Below are 16042 nucleotides of genomic sequence, written 5' to 3'. Positions count from 1 at the left end.
TTTTTTTATCAAGAGATATTTGCATTGTTTCCAGTTTGGGCTGTAGGCGGGAACAGCCAAATGCTGTAAACATTCTGGAGTAAATTTTGTTTTATTTGTACACGTTTTCATTTTCTAGGAGTAAAATTGCTAGGGCAAAGAGTAAGTGAATGTTTAACTTTATATGACAGCATCCAACTATTTCCTAATGTTTGTACCACTTTACATTTTGGCCAATAATGCCACTAGAGCTCTGGCTGCTTCACACTGTCACCACTGTTAGTTTTGCCATTGTTCGTCTTTTTACTTTTAGCCACTCAAGTGGGCATGTAGTGGTGTAGTATTGTAGTTTTAATTTGCATTTTTCACATGACTAATGTCATTGAACCAATTGAGATCCATCTCAATTTAATGGTGCATGGCATGGTGGAAGGGTCCAGGCCCATTTATTCTTATATGGATATCCTGTTGTTCCAGCATCACTTCTTTCCCCCACTGAATTGCTTTGGTGTTTTAGTAAAAACCCTGCTGGCTATAGATATACACCCATGTATTGTGTAGCTATGGAATTTCTTGAGACTGGGGATAGAAAATATGTGACTGTTGTGCCATCACCTCGCCTTATGCCCCTGTGGCAGATATTCGTAATGATCCTTAGACATGGTTTCAGACTCCTGTCCATCAAACCATTGCAAGCAGACTCCTGACAGTCATTTGGAATTGTTTGACATGAATTACTTTTGGCATCCCTGAGTGAAATTGTCACAAGAGGTCCCACAGCTGGTGAGTGGTAGAGCTAGGATGGGGACTTGGTTCCGTCTGTGTGCTCTGAAACCTGTGGGGTCATAGCCATTGCTCCACTCTATATGAATCTTTGGAGCCAGCCCTTGGGTCTCCCTGACCTCCAGTCTCTCCACCTGTGTGATGGGGCAGTACCCATGTGAAGGAACGATGTTGGAGAGTAATAGGGTAGGTAAGTCATGGAGTCGCTACTGGAGTGCTTAACGCAGTCAACCTCCATGACTGGTTGTGGTGATGGTGAAGGCAGTGATCCTTGTCCTTGAGAAATAGAACTTACTTGGGGGACCCAGAGCTGCCGGCTCATCAGAATTCCTCCCTTGTTCCCATGTGTCTTTGGGGTCCTATTTCTTGTCCCAGATGGGTGCCCTACTTCCTAGAAATTGCTCATGGAGCCCATGCCACAGTCCTTGGGCTTGCCATTGCTATTGCTTGAGACTTCTTCTTTTTCTCCTCTGGGTGGGAGGAACAGGGGCCTGGGCTCCCAGAATTCTCCCTCTGAACATTCTTCTCCTCTCCTTTGATTTTCCAGCTCATTTCTCTTTTTTTTCTTCCTGGCCACAGGATCTTGCATGCCCTGAATGCTACTTTAGTTCTTTTGACCTGGGCTGGGTCTCTGTGAGGTGCTTCTTCAAAGAGTTGAAGCTATATAGAGAAGAAGCTGAGGACAGAATTTCTAGAGCCAGGCTGTGTGGCTTAACTACTTAGTGTGCAGCTTCTCTGTGCCTCACTGTCTCTATTTTCAGAACACAGGTAATAAGAATTCCTGCCTCATGTGTTTGTAATGAGGATTACTTGGGATAATGTGCATTTATCTAGAACAGAGGCATGTAATATGTGCTACACGAATGTCATTATTCTTCTAAAAACTTCGTTTCTAAGACAGCGTTGCTTACAAAATCTGGAAGGAAGTACATCACAATTTTTAATGTTGTCATTGTAGTTTTTCCATAGGATTCCTGGATTTCTGTCCTGCCATGTGCCCACAGTGGAGAGGTCTGACTGTATGGAACGAACAAGAACTGACATTGCATTTCGTGTGAGTGGTCCCACGTGAGACTGTGTATCGGATGTGAAGCCCTGCCTGATCAATGTGGATGACGATGAAGCTGTTAGAAAAAAGCCCCAAAGAAAGATTCGGTCCAGCAAACTAAGGCAGACCCGGGGGTGGGGACTTTGTGGAGAGTATTTTTCGGGATGGTGCTCCAAATTTTTGCTTTCTGAGTTGGCTTCCCTGAACCAAACAGGAATCACAAGCCAGGTGGTTTCCATTGTGACAGCAAGAACCTGCAAGGCTCGCAGTCTCCAGAAGGTTTTTGGGATTGAACAGTGGACGGGCTTGGGTAATTCAAGGCTGTTGGGAGCTCTGAGGTTGGCCTTGGAACATATTTTATGATCTATCACCAAAAATATCCTTCCTAATTCCTTTTGGCTGGAAGTAATATTAAAATGAGCCGATATTTCTGGGAGAGACACTGACTTTGTGGGGAACGTTGGAAGGCAGGAGGCAGGGTCTAAAAGTCCTGGGCAGAGATGTGGGGTGCAGGATGAGCAGCCAGATGTTTGATAGCAGGCTCCTTCTTTTTCAGGCCTCTTCTTGGGGTGCCCTCCTCCTGTTTCTGCCTGGGTCTCATCTACCTCACTTATGTTTGAAAGATGCTGATTTAATGTTGAGGACATGTCCCCAGTGATGCTTCTCAGCTGCTCTGCCCTAGTTACACCCGTGGCCTTTGGAGGGCTGACCAGCTGTCGCACCCCAGAACTTAGCCCCTGGCACTCTGGCATCCTTGATTATTTCACATTCTCCTGCCCCATTGAATTAGCTGGGCCTTGCTTTTGGTCTTGGGTTAATAACCAACTGTGTGACCTCATGTAGTTCGGTAATGTTGAGTCTCAGCTTCTTTATTTGTAGAACTGAGCTCACCCAATAGGGATTCTGTGAGGATTTAAGGAGAAAGTGGGCCAGTCAGGGCTTCATAAAGGATTAGGTACTGTATGGGTATTCAGTATAGGTACCTCCGTATGCTAGTGGTTATTAACCAAACACATAGAGTGACTTAGGTGACAAGCCTGCTCCTTTCTTCCAGCCACCATAGACACTTCCGTGACATCAGATGGGCACAGCCTGATTTTGTGCTCAACCCTAACCAAGCACATGAGTGTCTTTTACCTGACCCTCAGGCCAGGTGTCTGGGGCTTTGGGGGTGAATGGATGGTGGGTTCTGTGTTTGCTCCTGAAGGGATGTCACTTGTGGAGTTCTGCGCCCTTGTAGTTCCCCCCATGTGTCTCCTTCCCATTGACTTCCACTGGATTCCTGGTGGGCTCCTTGCTCTTAGGCAGTATGGAGATAGAGCTCCAGGCCTTGGGCTGTGTGTTTGTTTCTAGGGCTGCTGTATCGAATTAGCACAAACCTGGTGGCTTAAAACATCAGAGATTTATTCTTTCATGGTTCTGGAAGCCAGAAGTCTGAGATCAAGGTGTCCCTAAAAGGCTTTGCTCCCACCAAAATCTCTAGAGGAGGGAAGAGTCCTCGTTTGCTTCTTCCAGCTTCCAAGGGCTCCGAGTGTACCTTTGGCTTGGGACCATGCGACTGTGCCTCCATTCCCAGTGGCCTCTGGTCTTCCTGGGTGCCACTACTTTACGTGTCTCTAATAAGAGCACTTGTCGGCTTGGATAAGCCAGGATGATGATCTCATCTTCAGGGTCTTACCTTAATTATATCCGCTTATCTTCATCCCTTTGTGCTTCTATAGTGAGATATTATAGCCCGAGTAATTTATAAGCATTAGAAATTTATTTCTCACAGTTGTAGAAGCTGAGAAATCCCAGAGGAAGGTGACAGCAGAGTCAGTGTATGGTGGAGACCACCCTGGGCTTTGAAGCCAGTGCCTTGTCGTTGTGTTGTCATATGATAGATGGGCAAAAAGACCCAATTAATTCCCTACAGTCCTTTTGTATGGACATGAATCCCATTCACAAGGGCAAAGCCCTCATGAACTAATCAGCTCTCAAAGGCTCCACCTTGTAATGCCATGATCACCTTGGCATTTAAATTCTAATACATGAATTTTGGAAGACACATGCATTCAATCCCTAATGTCTGCCAAGACCTATTTTCCAAGTCAGGTCACACTCACAGGACATACCTTTCGGGGGCTCACATTTAACCCAGTGCAGCACAGCCTGGGCCATGCTCTCTGGGGGAGCTCCTGGTAAGAGCCCAGTGAGGCCCAGAGCCCTGCCAGCACCTGCTCCCCTTTGTATAGCTGGATGGCAAGTGTGACTACACAGGTGTGTGGTGTGGGGAGGGTCTTGCTGGGCCAGGTGGACCTAGCCCAGCGCAGCTGCAGCTCACATAGACAGGGTGGAGCAGTTCTTCCCCTCCTTGTGACCACAGAAGGCCACATGCAAGGAGTCCACAGGAATATTGAGTAACAGAAAATAGGGTTTTTAAACAGAAACTACTCTCTACTTAGCACACACACATATTTTAAAATTAATCATTTATAACCTACCAATGCATACAGGCACAATTCACAGGTTAACTTGACAATAGATTGAGTATAGTATCCAGATAAATCAGTAGCTACATTCCTACAAGGATCAACAGGGAGTCTGGCCTAAACTTAATTATCACCTATTATATAGGGGCTGATTGTCTTAGGTACATATACATCAACATGAATTACTCTGACTTAGGTTACTACAATTTAACACATTCTGAGGTTATTACCCTTTAATCTACACAAATACTAGGTCTTGTTTGCTAAGGGCAGTTATAAAAAGAACTCTTTAGTCTTAGGAGGAATTCCCCGGATATGGGAGCTTAAGGCTGTAATTTTTAAACTAATGAGTGGTCTTGAGCACCCTGTTACTAATTTGCAGAAAATGACCTCAATGAGTTCAAAATCCAAGTAACTAAGGACACTGGCTCAGCAAGGATAAAACACTGTAGCCTAAAATTAAACACAGGGAGGTAGATTTGAATTCAGACCTGTTGCCTCATAAATTGGAATTCTTTCTTTGCCAACCACTTACCCTCTGGGAGCCCAGCATCTCAGGCAACATTCTTAGCCCCAGGACAGTTCCGTGGAGACAGGGCCATTCATATGCAGGCCATTCATATGTCCTCTTCCTCCCTCTTCTGCAAGTGCAGGAATATTAATAAATACTCATTACAGGTGACTGACCAGTCTTCTTTCATTGATCCACTTTGAGAATTGGTGATGAGCAAGAAAGCCCACATTTTCTCAGAGAATTTTCATAAAGCTTTTTATGCAAGTCAACAGAAAATGAAAACCCCAAATCAAGACAAATGAAACGCTTAACAAGCTATTTTTAATAAAATGATACATTCTTTTTTTAAAAAAATGTATTTAGTACAGGATCTGCAGGGTCTCACTACACAGGTCGGACTTGTGAGTTTCCTGTTTTCAGCCTCCCAACCACTGGGATTACAGGCATGTGCCACCATGCCCAGTCTCAATTGCTGACTCAGTGTGCCCCGGGGCCAGGCTGGCATGACACGGGGATTGAATCCTGGTCCTTGTGTCTGCCTAAGCAGGTGCTTTAATCTGCTGAAGTATCTCGTTGGCCCTAAAATGATACATTCTTATTATAAAAAGTTTAAGCTATTATAAAGTGTAAAAATAATCATTATTAAACAATTAAGAGCTGGCTGTTGTGGCACACCTTTGTAATCCCAGCACTTGGGAGGCTGAGGCAGGAGGATTGCAACTTGGAGTCACTTTGGGCAACTCAGTGAGACCTTGTCTTTAAATAAAAAAGTAATTAAAAAATGGGTTATGGATGTAATGCAGTGGGAAGGCCTTACGTTCAATCTCCAGTATCATAAAACAAACCATCCCCTAAATCCTAATAACCCTGCCATTCAGAAATAGCCATTCTTAGCACTTGCTTAGCATCAAAGTATCTTGGCATTGTGCACACAGAGACATACAGAAATGAGATCATTCTGTTTGTGCTCCTTTGTAGTACAGGATTGCAATTTGGTTTTCCTTATATTTAACTAAGAATGGGGAAAAAAAGAAAACCCTAACAGCTTAGAAGAAATTGCTGAAGTTTAAAGAGATGTTTCCTCTCTAAAAGATGTATTAATTTTTGAGTTTTTTTTAAAGATGAGAGAAAAGATTATAAAAAATAATTAAATCATCAAGCACAGAGGTAATTTAAGAAAAAATTTTTTTTTAACTCTATATATTGTGGTTGGCCCTGCTTTGAAATAAGAGAATCAGGTGATCTTAGAGGGAAGATGGTACCGTCTGTGAACTTGGCCCTTGGAGAGTGTGCGCCGTGTGGGGAACTGCTATTCGGAGAACAGCGGCCCAGGATAATGGGCTTCCCTGTCCAGATACATGGAGACAGCCTTCAGGGCCGGGCCCAGTAACATGTGTAACTCAAGCTGAGCCTGTCTCAGGAGCCAGTTGGGTATGTGAGCTAATGACATGGGCTGAGCTGATTCGATTTGGCAGTGAGACCAAGAAGTTTCTGAAATGTCAAGTGTTAATATGGTGGCTGGCTGACTGCATGTGGGAAGCCAGAAGTAGGGGGTGGATGACTTGGTTGCATCGTCTGCTACAGAGAAGTGTTGAGGAGAAAGAAAAGGAGTTTGTTATTAGGGAGCAGAAGAGGCAAGGAGTAATGAGAAGGGAAAGAAAGCTGAGGAGAAGAGGAGAGGTCAGGTGATGGAGAAGGGGCAGGAAGGAATAAGAAAGGTGATGCGGAGGAGTCAGATTTGTATCATCAATGTGCACAAATTGGTGAATTTGTCAGGAAAATTTATCCCCAGCTATCTGGTTTGGCTAACATGATGATGTTTATTTCAAAGTTCATCTCTGCTGTCTGGGGTCATGGGCTCCCCTCATTCCTTTGCCTGCTGCTTGATTTTGGAACTCCTTTCTAAGGGTGGTGGTGGTCCTGGTGCAGGGCCGTCCTCCAGGGTGACCAGAAGTGATAAGAGCCACATATCAGAATGATGCTGAGAATCAGGTCAGACCTTTTCATGGCTCCCTGGCCTCATTTCACTGTGGATGTCCAGATGCGGTTCAGAACTGTCCTAGAGTGCCCCTTTGGGTGTGTCCTGTGTGGCCAGCAGGCCTGGGAGACAGGAAGTAGCAGTTGTGGATGATTTCTATGGGGCCTCCTGCTTGTGACTCCTGGTTGGACTGGGAAGGTAGAATCTCTGTGATTTGCAGGCTTAATGGTTGCAAGAAGGAAGAACCACAGAAATGGCCTTATGCAAGTAAAACAAGATGGAACATGAGTGAGGCCAGGGAACATCAGGAAGATCTTAGTCCTTCAGGTGTTTCTCCAAAAGGAGATTGATTCTGGGATCCATGGGAAAACTTCCAGGCCTCACAGCCTTAGAGCAAGTCCCTCAGAAGTCCACTTAGCAAAGCAGGGTAGAGGTCAGGAAGCTTCTTCAGTTTTGAGGAACACAGTGGTGAGTCTACAGAGCCCATAGAGGGTTCAGTAAGTGCTGGGGTTGGGTGAGGGTTAGGAATTTTGTTGCAGGAGAGCCAGGTTGAGCTAGGAATCCAGCATCCAAAGGCACCTGGAGTTAGTGCTGATGACAGAGGTGGGAGAAAGAAGCCAGGCCTCCTGGGCCAACAGCTTGTCCTGATTTGGAGTGGAGAGCTCCGAAGCCAGTTGGCAGGTCCCAAGTCCTATGGGCATGATGTGATCTGTGACCTGTTAATGTTCCTTTCTGCCTGTATTCTGGGCATAGTGGAGGTCAGCAGTCTATACCATGTTTTTTTTTTTTTTTTTTGGTACTGGGCATTGAATACAGGGCCGTGTGATTGCCAGGCAGACACTATGCCACTGAGCTATAACCCCTAGCCCCACACTAGGTTTTTCAAGGACTAGTTCATTTTTTTTTTTTTTTTTTTCTTTTTCTTCAAGGACTAGTTCAGTTCATAGTCAGTTAACCAGGCCCGGCCAAATAGCTCAGCGGATTAAAGCACCTGCAAGCAGGCTCAGGGGCTGTGGGTTTGATCTCCTGGGGCAGGCTGAGATGGCAGTTGAGACTGGGTATGGTGGCATGCACCTGTAATCCCAGCTCTTGGAAGGCTGTAAACAGGCGGATCACTATGAGTCCGATCTAGTAGTGAGACCCTACACACTGTGTAGACCCTTCCCTAAAAAACAAAAAAAAACAAGTCAGTTATCCAAAAAAAGTAAAGAAAAAATCCTTAAATTTTATTTATTTATTTTTAAGACAGAGTCTCACTGTTTATTTCAGGCTGGCTTGAAACTTCATAGGTAGCTCAGGTTGGTCTTGAACTTTCGGTGATCCACCTGCCTCAGGCTGCTGCATGCTAGGCATGTGTCACAATGCCTGGCTTAAAATAAATTCTTTACAAAAAATTTGTTTGCAGTGTTGGCTGTTGAACCAAGAGCCTCATGTGTGCTAGGAAAGTGGTCTGCTACTGAGGTGCACCTCAGCCCCAAATGAAGTTGACTTCAGACTGTGACTACATATCATGGAGCATTTTGGTGTTGAGGGAATAGTTACTAATTCAGAGGCACAAGCCAGAGTGGTACATTTCCTTCCTCCTCACCAAGCCAGATTGGACTTGTACCTGTAGGAGGTTTCCACTGGTTTCTTATGGTTGCTGTAACTCATGACCACAAACTTGGGGCTTGGGCCACACAGATATGTCATCTCATATTTCTGGAGGTCAGAAGTGTGGGCTCCATTAGCTTAAGATATTAGTAAGATACTGGCAAAGCTACATTCTCTCTAGCAGCTCTACAGGAAAATGGATTCCCTTGCCTTTTCCAGTTTGTAGGAAGCCACCTGTGTGCATTGGCCTTTGGCTCCTTTCCAGTCTTCATAGCCAGCACCGCTGGGCCAAGTTCTTCCTGTGCATCCACCTCTCTGCTCCATGGCAGCCTCCTCTTTCTGATTGTAAACTCTTACTTACATTGGGCCCACCTGGATTATCCTGCCACGCTTCCCTTCCCAGGCTCACCTGGTGGCAATGTTAATTCTGTTCACAACCTTAATACCTTTTGCTATAAAATTCCACATGTTTCCAGGTGGGTTATTGTTCAGATTGTCACAGGCTCAGGTCTCCTGCATGGTGCAGTGGGAGAGGCTGGGCCTTGTGTAGTCCTGGGTTCCACATCTGTACAATGGGCATCTTGACCTGCTTCCTAGAGGAAGTTCTAAGGGGTCTAGCACACAGGGGTCTTCTGTGGGATCCTGCGGCTCTGTGGCTAATTCTCACTTGCCTCATTCGGGTGTTACTTTGTGAGCCTGTGGCTCATTATACGATTTCGTGTGTCTTCACCCTGCTTTCACCACCATGGGTTATGAGTCCTGTTAAATGTCCTTACTTTTTTTTTCTCAGAGAAAAAGTCACACAACTCATTTCGTCAGTTTAGAGTTGAGACATGACCTTGATTTTGTAACCTTCAGCAAGCAGCCTGTAGGTCTTCTATCCTGGTGGAGAGGTAATGAGAAAACAAACCCACAAAGACATAATGTGAGTTTTACTTGCCAAGGCCCAATTTGGACTTGTCTGCTCTGGTTTTGGAGGAAGGTGAGAAGGTGCCATTGCCTGCCTCCGATCAGGAATAGTCATCTTCTCTGATCTAACCTAAATCTTTCTTGGGGCAGTTTCAGTCTGCTGGCTCTCAGTTTGGCCAGCAGGGAAACAGCAAAGCTTCTCACAAGGTTGATAATGACACCTAATCCCAGCAATGTGCTTCTGTCTTGTTCTGACGAGTTCACTGTTTCCGTTCCAAGAACCTCAGTTGCTCGCTGCTACTGCCCGTCAGAGTGGGCATCTGTGGTGAGAGTGCAAGTTGAGGGTCATCAGGCTTGAGGGTGAGAGGACATGGGAGGGGAGAGAGGAGTTCATTATGCTCAGACTAGATGTACTGAGATAACCCTCCCCAGGTGACCTGTCTGGCATGGAAAGTCCCCCTCCTGGTCCCCCAGGTCAGATAGTGTTGCCTGGCTACGGAAAGGCTCGGGCAGGGAGAGTAAACAGGCACACATGTTTAAAATTCAATATTGCTGCCTGGAAAAGTCTGCAGGGCCTTCCAGTCCACTGATAATCTCTAATTCTTGATCCGTGTGTGGGGACTCTGACCCAGATGGTCTCTTCTGGGAATTGGCCATCAGCTGCTATGGGTGGCGGGGTAGGTCTGGGTCAGGCTCAGCATAAGTCTCAGCATGAGACTGGTCCCATGAAGAATGTCACCTTGATCACACTAGGCAGCCTCTTGAGAGACCTCGGGGCTGGCTTCAGAGGTGTTTCCTGCAGATTCCTACCCAGCCCTGTGAAGTGTGTGCGCTAGGCACCTGGCACAGGTGATGAGTGACCATGAAATCCAGCCGAGCCTGTCCCTTGAGGGACACCCTGTTCTAATTGATGCATCTAGAGGAGTCCCCGTTAGAGGTGATTCATAAGCGAGCCTTTGTCCTCTGAAAGGGAATCTCACCAAGTTGGTTGAATCCCAAAGACTTCCTGTGGGATGATGCTTAGCATGATATAGCTGGGTCTCGGGCAGCCTCATGTCCTGCTGAGGCAGAGCAGGGTGCTAGCAGCCGAGGAGCTGAGGGGAGGTGGGCAGAAAGGCAGGGCAGTCTTAGCCTCATTGGAGATGACACATGGCTACCTGGGACGTCTCTAGGGGGACTTCGTGGGATGGTGTACTGGTGAGGTCATTTCTGGGAGGGGTCACTTACATCAGCACTGTGGTCTTGAGCAGGTCCTAACAGTTGTTTCCCTTCATGGGTTTCATGCCTACAACTCTTGTCTGCCATGGGATTCTCCTCTCCCACCCAACTCGTTGCTCCCAGCAGACCCATCATGTCCTTCAGACATGGGAGAGCAGGGCTATAATTTCACATGCCAAGTGGCCCTTTCAGACTGGTCATTCCTGGTGTGCTAGTTCATCACTCCTCTGGACAACTGTGTGGCCAAAAGAACTGATTTAGTGAAAATGGGTCTGTGCTGTGAGGCCAGGGCATGTTACTTGCCCCTTGGGGAGCTAGGAGGATCCTAGATGCGGATTTGGGACTGTACAGAGCTCTCAGTGGATGGACGTACTTTGCATTTGGCTTGGCACTGCATGGCCTTGAGGCGCTGCATGGCCTCAAGGTGATCTGGAGCTCCAGCTGCCCCAGCTGTGAGTCTGGAGCTTTCTTCTGGCTCACCAGGCCCTCTTGTGGCCGACACCATCAATACCAGGTGGTCGCCTGTGGCTGGAGGAGGAGTGGCAAGCCTATCAGTGTCCCACTGTGCCAGCTGTGCTCAGGTTTGCAGACTGGGCCTGACCACTGTATCTGCTGCCAGTGTTACCACTCAGTGGCCCTTGCAGGCCTGAGGGTGTCCACCACAGCTTCCTGAGGATGGGGCCGCTGTGGGTGCCTCCCATGCACCCTATCTATAGGCCTGTCTCCAGCTTCAGCCTGGCCTAACTTTTAGCTTCAATCCCAGGTCTGGAAGGTGGCACCCACCCTGGGGGCCTTGTGGCAGCACACCTTCGATCATGTATGCTGGGTGCATTGATCTCTTTTGGTAGACAAGGAATTGCATCAGGAGAAAAGGGCTATGTTCTCTAACTTTGGCCTCTTCTTTGTTGTCTGCATTTGAGTAGGGGACCTCTGGGTGGGCAAATTGGAAACAACAGCAGATGATCTCTGTTTATAGCAGGAGGGCATGTGCAGCTGGTTAATGGTCCTTGCCTTCACCTTCGGGGCCCATAAACCTCAGGAGGAACAGGCTGTGGGTGTTTATTGTGAGTCCCCGTGGGAGGTGAGTGTGAATGCAGAAGTTTTGGGTGGCCTTTTGTTGTATCATCCTTGTGTTCTGGGTTTCTGTCTGGGGGTGCATATCGTGGGAAACAGTCTTTGTTATGAATGGATTTGCAGCTGAATGATTTCTTCAACCAGGGCAGCTGAGGCCAGGACAGGCATCGGAGCTTTCTTTCCTCCTTTAAACCTTTTCAGGGTCTTCACTTGCCCCTCACCCCATTCATCAGCCCCAGCTGGCAAAAAGGGGTGGGGCAATTGTGTTATTTGACATCTGGTTTGTGGAGAAGAGAGCTATTTAGCATCCAAGTCCCTGTACACTTGTACATTTATAATTAGGCTGCTGGGGCTGGGGCCTGAGCACCTATTTAGCTAATCATTAACTGGGAGATGGGGAAGGAAAGGCACATGCAGTTTGCACATGTTCCCCTTTCTTGCAGGTTAACCTGAGATGAAACTCTCAGCTGCTGGGGAGGCCGGAGCCCCTTAGTCTTCTTCCCATCTCCTCGTGGTAAAGGAAAGACTGGAGTCTTTTATAGGAGATTAGGACTGATTTCTGGTGGTATCTCTCTCAGTCCTATCAGAAGCATGAACCCTCCAACTTACTGTTTCCTGTGACCTCTTTTCCAATACCACCATTGTTTGATGAGCCCGACTTGTAGCACCTAGGTATGCATTGATTTGTTCAGTTCTTGACCCAGCATATTTGATGAGTACCTGCTATGTGCTTGGTAAGTCACAGGCTGTAGTGAAAACCCAGTAATCTATGGGATTGGGTGCAGAAGGAAGCTATTAGCAAGAGGAGCCCAGATCACTGAAATTCTGATTTAGCTAATCTTTAAGCCTGCATTTGCTGCTGATGTGGGCCTAGGGGGTGTGTTCTTGTCTTCTCCTTCACCTTGAAGCAGAGGGTATATAGATGGGAGTGTGTTCAAGGCAAGAGGGTACTGGGAGTAAAAAACTCTGTGGCACCTAGTGGTGGCTGCTGGTGAGGGATCTTGTGAATGCCAGGGAGGCAGGTCTAACCCTGATGGAGGGGAAGAGAGGTGGCCAGCTGCATACTCCTTCATGAGCATGGAAACTCAAGGCCCAGAGAAAGGGGAGGCCCGTCAGGGAGCTTGTGGGTATGTGGTGTGCCTTGGTATGTGATGCTTCCTGCTTCAGGAACAGTTTTCCCCAGGCAGCCTGGGGAATGAGTTGAATCTTCCTGCTGAGGACTATGAACTGAGCTGCGGGTCCCAGCCAGATTACTGGCAGGATGTGGACACCTTCCCTGGCTGAAGCCAAGTTCACCATTTCCTGAGGTTTTCTGGACTCTGTCTGAAGAGGTGGGAGAACGAGAGGGGGGCTTTGGCAGGGGACAGCTGAGATAGAGAAGGGGACGAGGATTTCAAGGTACAGCGCAGGCTTCACATGCGGCCTGTGATGGTTTGCTCTGGATGGACGGATTCAGAAGTGTCTTAACTCCTTCCACCCTGAGACACAGCCTAGGCCAAGACTTGGGGAGGCAACTGATTGGTCCCACTATCCACAGTGCCTGGTTTCCACCTTGCCTGTGGCTGGGCCAGGGCTCAGAAGGCTTCTGCTGCCCAGTTCCAGAGCTGGAGTCCAAGTGTACAACACAATCTGGCTGCTTCTACCATTCTCAGAGAGCTAGCAGGACAGTGGGCAGGAGGGTGGGGAGGGAAAGGGAGAGAGAAAGGAAGTACCTAAATGTGAACTGGTGAGTTGGAAGCTGCCCTGGTTTATGCAGGAACTTTGCCTGGGGAGCAGAGACCAGCTTGGAGCCACCCATCAGGGCCAGTTAGCAGGAGGTCCATGACCTTTTGTCTTTTCTCAAAGTGAAGAGGCTAGGAAGGAAGCAGAGATTCTTCTGGAAGGCCAACACCTCCCATGGCTCAAGCCTCAGGGGCTCTCTTTCTTCAGGAAGAGACACAATCCCAGAAGTCTAGTGAGACAGTATGGTCACTGGAAAGGCCAGAGCCTAACCATCCTCCTCCTCCTTACCTCGGCTGAGTCTTTGCTTAGCCGTTGCCTCTCCTGGGATGTCGAACCCCTCTGGTTCACTCTGTCCCAGGTCTGCAGGGTTTGTCTCAAATAGCCTGATGAGATTTGCAGACCTGTTTTTATAATTCCCCCCCTGGGAGGCTCCGACCTGCAGCTGAGTCCCGCTTTGTGGGAGAGATTAGAAGATTCAGCCCGTAGGCTGGATCACGACCAAGGACTCTGCCAACTGACGCCATAAAGCCTGGCTCAGAGAGTTTCCATGGTGTAGACTTTGTACCTCACCCAGCGCAGGGCAGCTTGGAAGCTCCAGCCGAGCCCCAGTAGTTTCCTGGAAAATGGCACTGGTTGCCCCAAGGCAGCCTGGCTTGTACAGTGCCCCTTGCAAACACTTGCTAATGGTGTATGTTAATCTGGTTTTCATTACTATAACAAAATATCTAAGAGTAGGTAACTTAATGAAGAAAAGAGATTTATTTTGGCTCAGGAGGTTCAAATAAGGGCTTACATCTGTCTGTGGCCTTTTTGCTGGCAGAGACCCAAGGTGAAAATGGGCATCATGTGTGAGAGGCAGGAAACACATCTCTTCTGGTCTTTCTTATAAAGCCACCAGTATTCAGTCATGAAGCTTCCACCATGCTGACCTTGACCTAATCCTGTTCACTGCCCCACGGCCTCAGCTCCAAAAACCATGCTTAGATTAAATTTCCACATTCTCAATACCTCACAGCAGGATCAAGTTTCAGCACACGAACCCTCGGGAGACAGTCAAACCGTATCCAAGTCAGAACACTGTCTATTGTCTGTTCATTTGCTTCCTGTTTATACTTCAGGTCAGTATGTGCTTTACAGCTTGCATACAAAACACTTTCTTGGGGCTGGAGAGATGGCTCAGTGGTCTAAAGCACCTACTTGGAACAAGCTTGGCAAAGCACAGGGACCACGGTTCGGTCCCCCAGCACCACATGCCAGCCAGCTGTGCCCCCTGGTGGGCTGAGCTGGCCACACACACACACACACACACACACACACACACACAAAATAAATAAATGTTTAAAAAAACAATACAAAACACTTTCTTGAACTCTAATAATATAACTCATTCTTATAGCATCCTGTAAGAGAGTTATATTATCATTCTACAGATAAGAAATTGAGGGCTGGTGAGATAGCTCAGTGGATTAAAGTGCCTGCTTAGGCAAGTTTAGGCAAGTGCAGGGACTGGGGATCTATCCCCAGTACCACATGCTGCGCCAGGGCGGGCTGAGTGGGCCACAGAGGCCACAGGTGGTCGTGTATACTTGTAATCCCAGAGCTGGGAAGGCTGAAAACAGGAGGATCACTATGAATCCAAGCTGCGTAGTGAGATCCTTTAACGACTAAATACACACACACACACACACACACACACACACACACACACACACAGAGGAAGAAATTGAGGCTTAGTAAATAAAGCTCTCTTGTTAGCCAGCTGGTAAGATACAAGCTTCAGTCTTAAGATTTCAAGTTCAGTGCTCTTTCTACTACCCCAAGAAATAATTACTGAGTATCTGAGTAATTACTGAGTACATATAATTACGGAGTGTCTGCTACTGTATTTCACTGCTTCTGAGACACGCTCCTCTCCTCTCTTAATGGCTCTGAAATCAGGAGCATCTCTCAGGCAATACTATGCCACAGTTTGTGTTTTATAAAATTGATTTGCTTTTTTAGTGGTACTTAACATAATGCGAACCTTCCAGCGGAGGTGTTCTAGCTTTGATGAAATCTGGTGTGTGTAGCTTCTCCCTGCTAGAGATGTCCAGTTTAGAGGAACGATCCCCTGCCCACTGACATAAAACAGAAGATGCTCTGTATCCAGACCAAACGAAGGGCCTGGGGTGGTGGCGGCTAACATCAGAAAGCCTTGGTTGCGGGTGGGATTCAGCCCTGAGCTTCCTGCTCTGGGTCTCCAGCCTGGTCTGTAGTGCACCCAGCCAGCACTAGCTGGTGGTTCGAAACCTGGAGCCTGGAGACATCACTGCCCGTTGGCCTTGTTATTTAACTCTTAGCCTCAGTTTCTCCAGCCATAGAGTGGGCTCAAGAATGCCTGTTGTACTTAGCTGCAGGAACACGCAGGCAATAATATTTCATTGAGGTTCTGTCACTTGTAATGAAGACTCGATAAATGTTGGTCCCTCACCTCACTGAAGTGAATTCTGCAAATTCAGTAGATATGGAGCTGGCAGACATTGACTGATCAACTGCTGCTCCATGTGTTAGGCGCATTCACATTTGTCATCTCATTTCATCTTCAGAAACATCTGGGGTGTGGGGTAAAGATCATTACTGCAATTTTTTCCCCATAATTTTATTGATAAACAAATAACAGTGAGACAGTTTCAAATCAAATTGGTAGGACAGTTTCAATAATTAACACATTGCATACATTCTTCCTAGTGGTTAATTGCTGTGCAAGATGTGGA

The 16042-nt window shown here is 47.2% G+C and overlaps 1 protein-coding gene across 6 annotated transcripts in view; it reads left to right on the top strand.

The window, feature by feature from the left end:
- The window catches only part of Rap1gap2 (RAP1 GTPase activating protein 2), a 270799-nt gene that overhangs the window by 137523 nt on the left and 117234 nt on the right, over positions 1-16042 (top strand). For 5 of the 6 annotated variants that reach the window (XM_023719944.1, XM_023719943.1, XM_023719942.1 and 2 more), the window contains one exon: positions 1721-1816. The exons of the other annotated variant lie outside the window; for it this stretch is intronic. In XM_023719944.1, coding sequence (XP_023575712.1) covers positions 1721-1816 — 96 coding nt within the window. The remainder of the gene's footprint in view (positions 1-1720; positions 1817-16042) is intronic. 6 annotated transcript variants of the gene reach the window in all.

This window comes from Octodon degus, unplaced genomic scaffold (genome assembly GCF_000260255.1).
Source record: "Octodon degus isolate 3935 unplaced genomic scaffold, OctDeg1.0 scaffold00072, whole genome shotgun sequence".
NCBI lineage: Eukaryota > Metazoa > Chordata > Mammalia > Rodentia > Octodontidae > Octodon > Octodon degus.
This window is presented reverse-complemented; position numbering and strand designations above follow the sequence as displayed.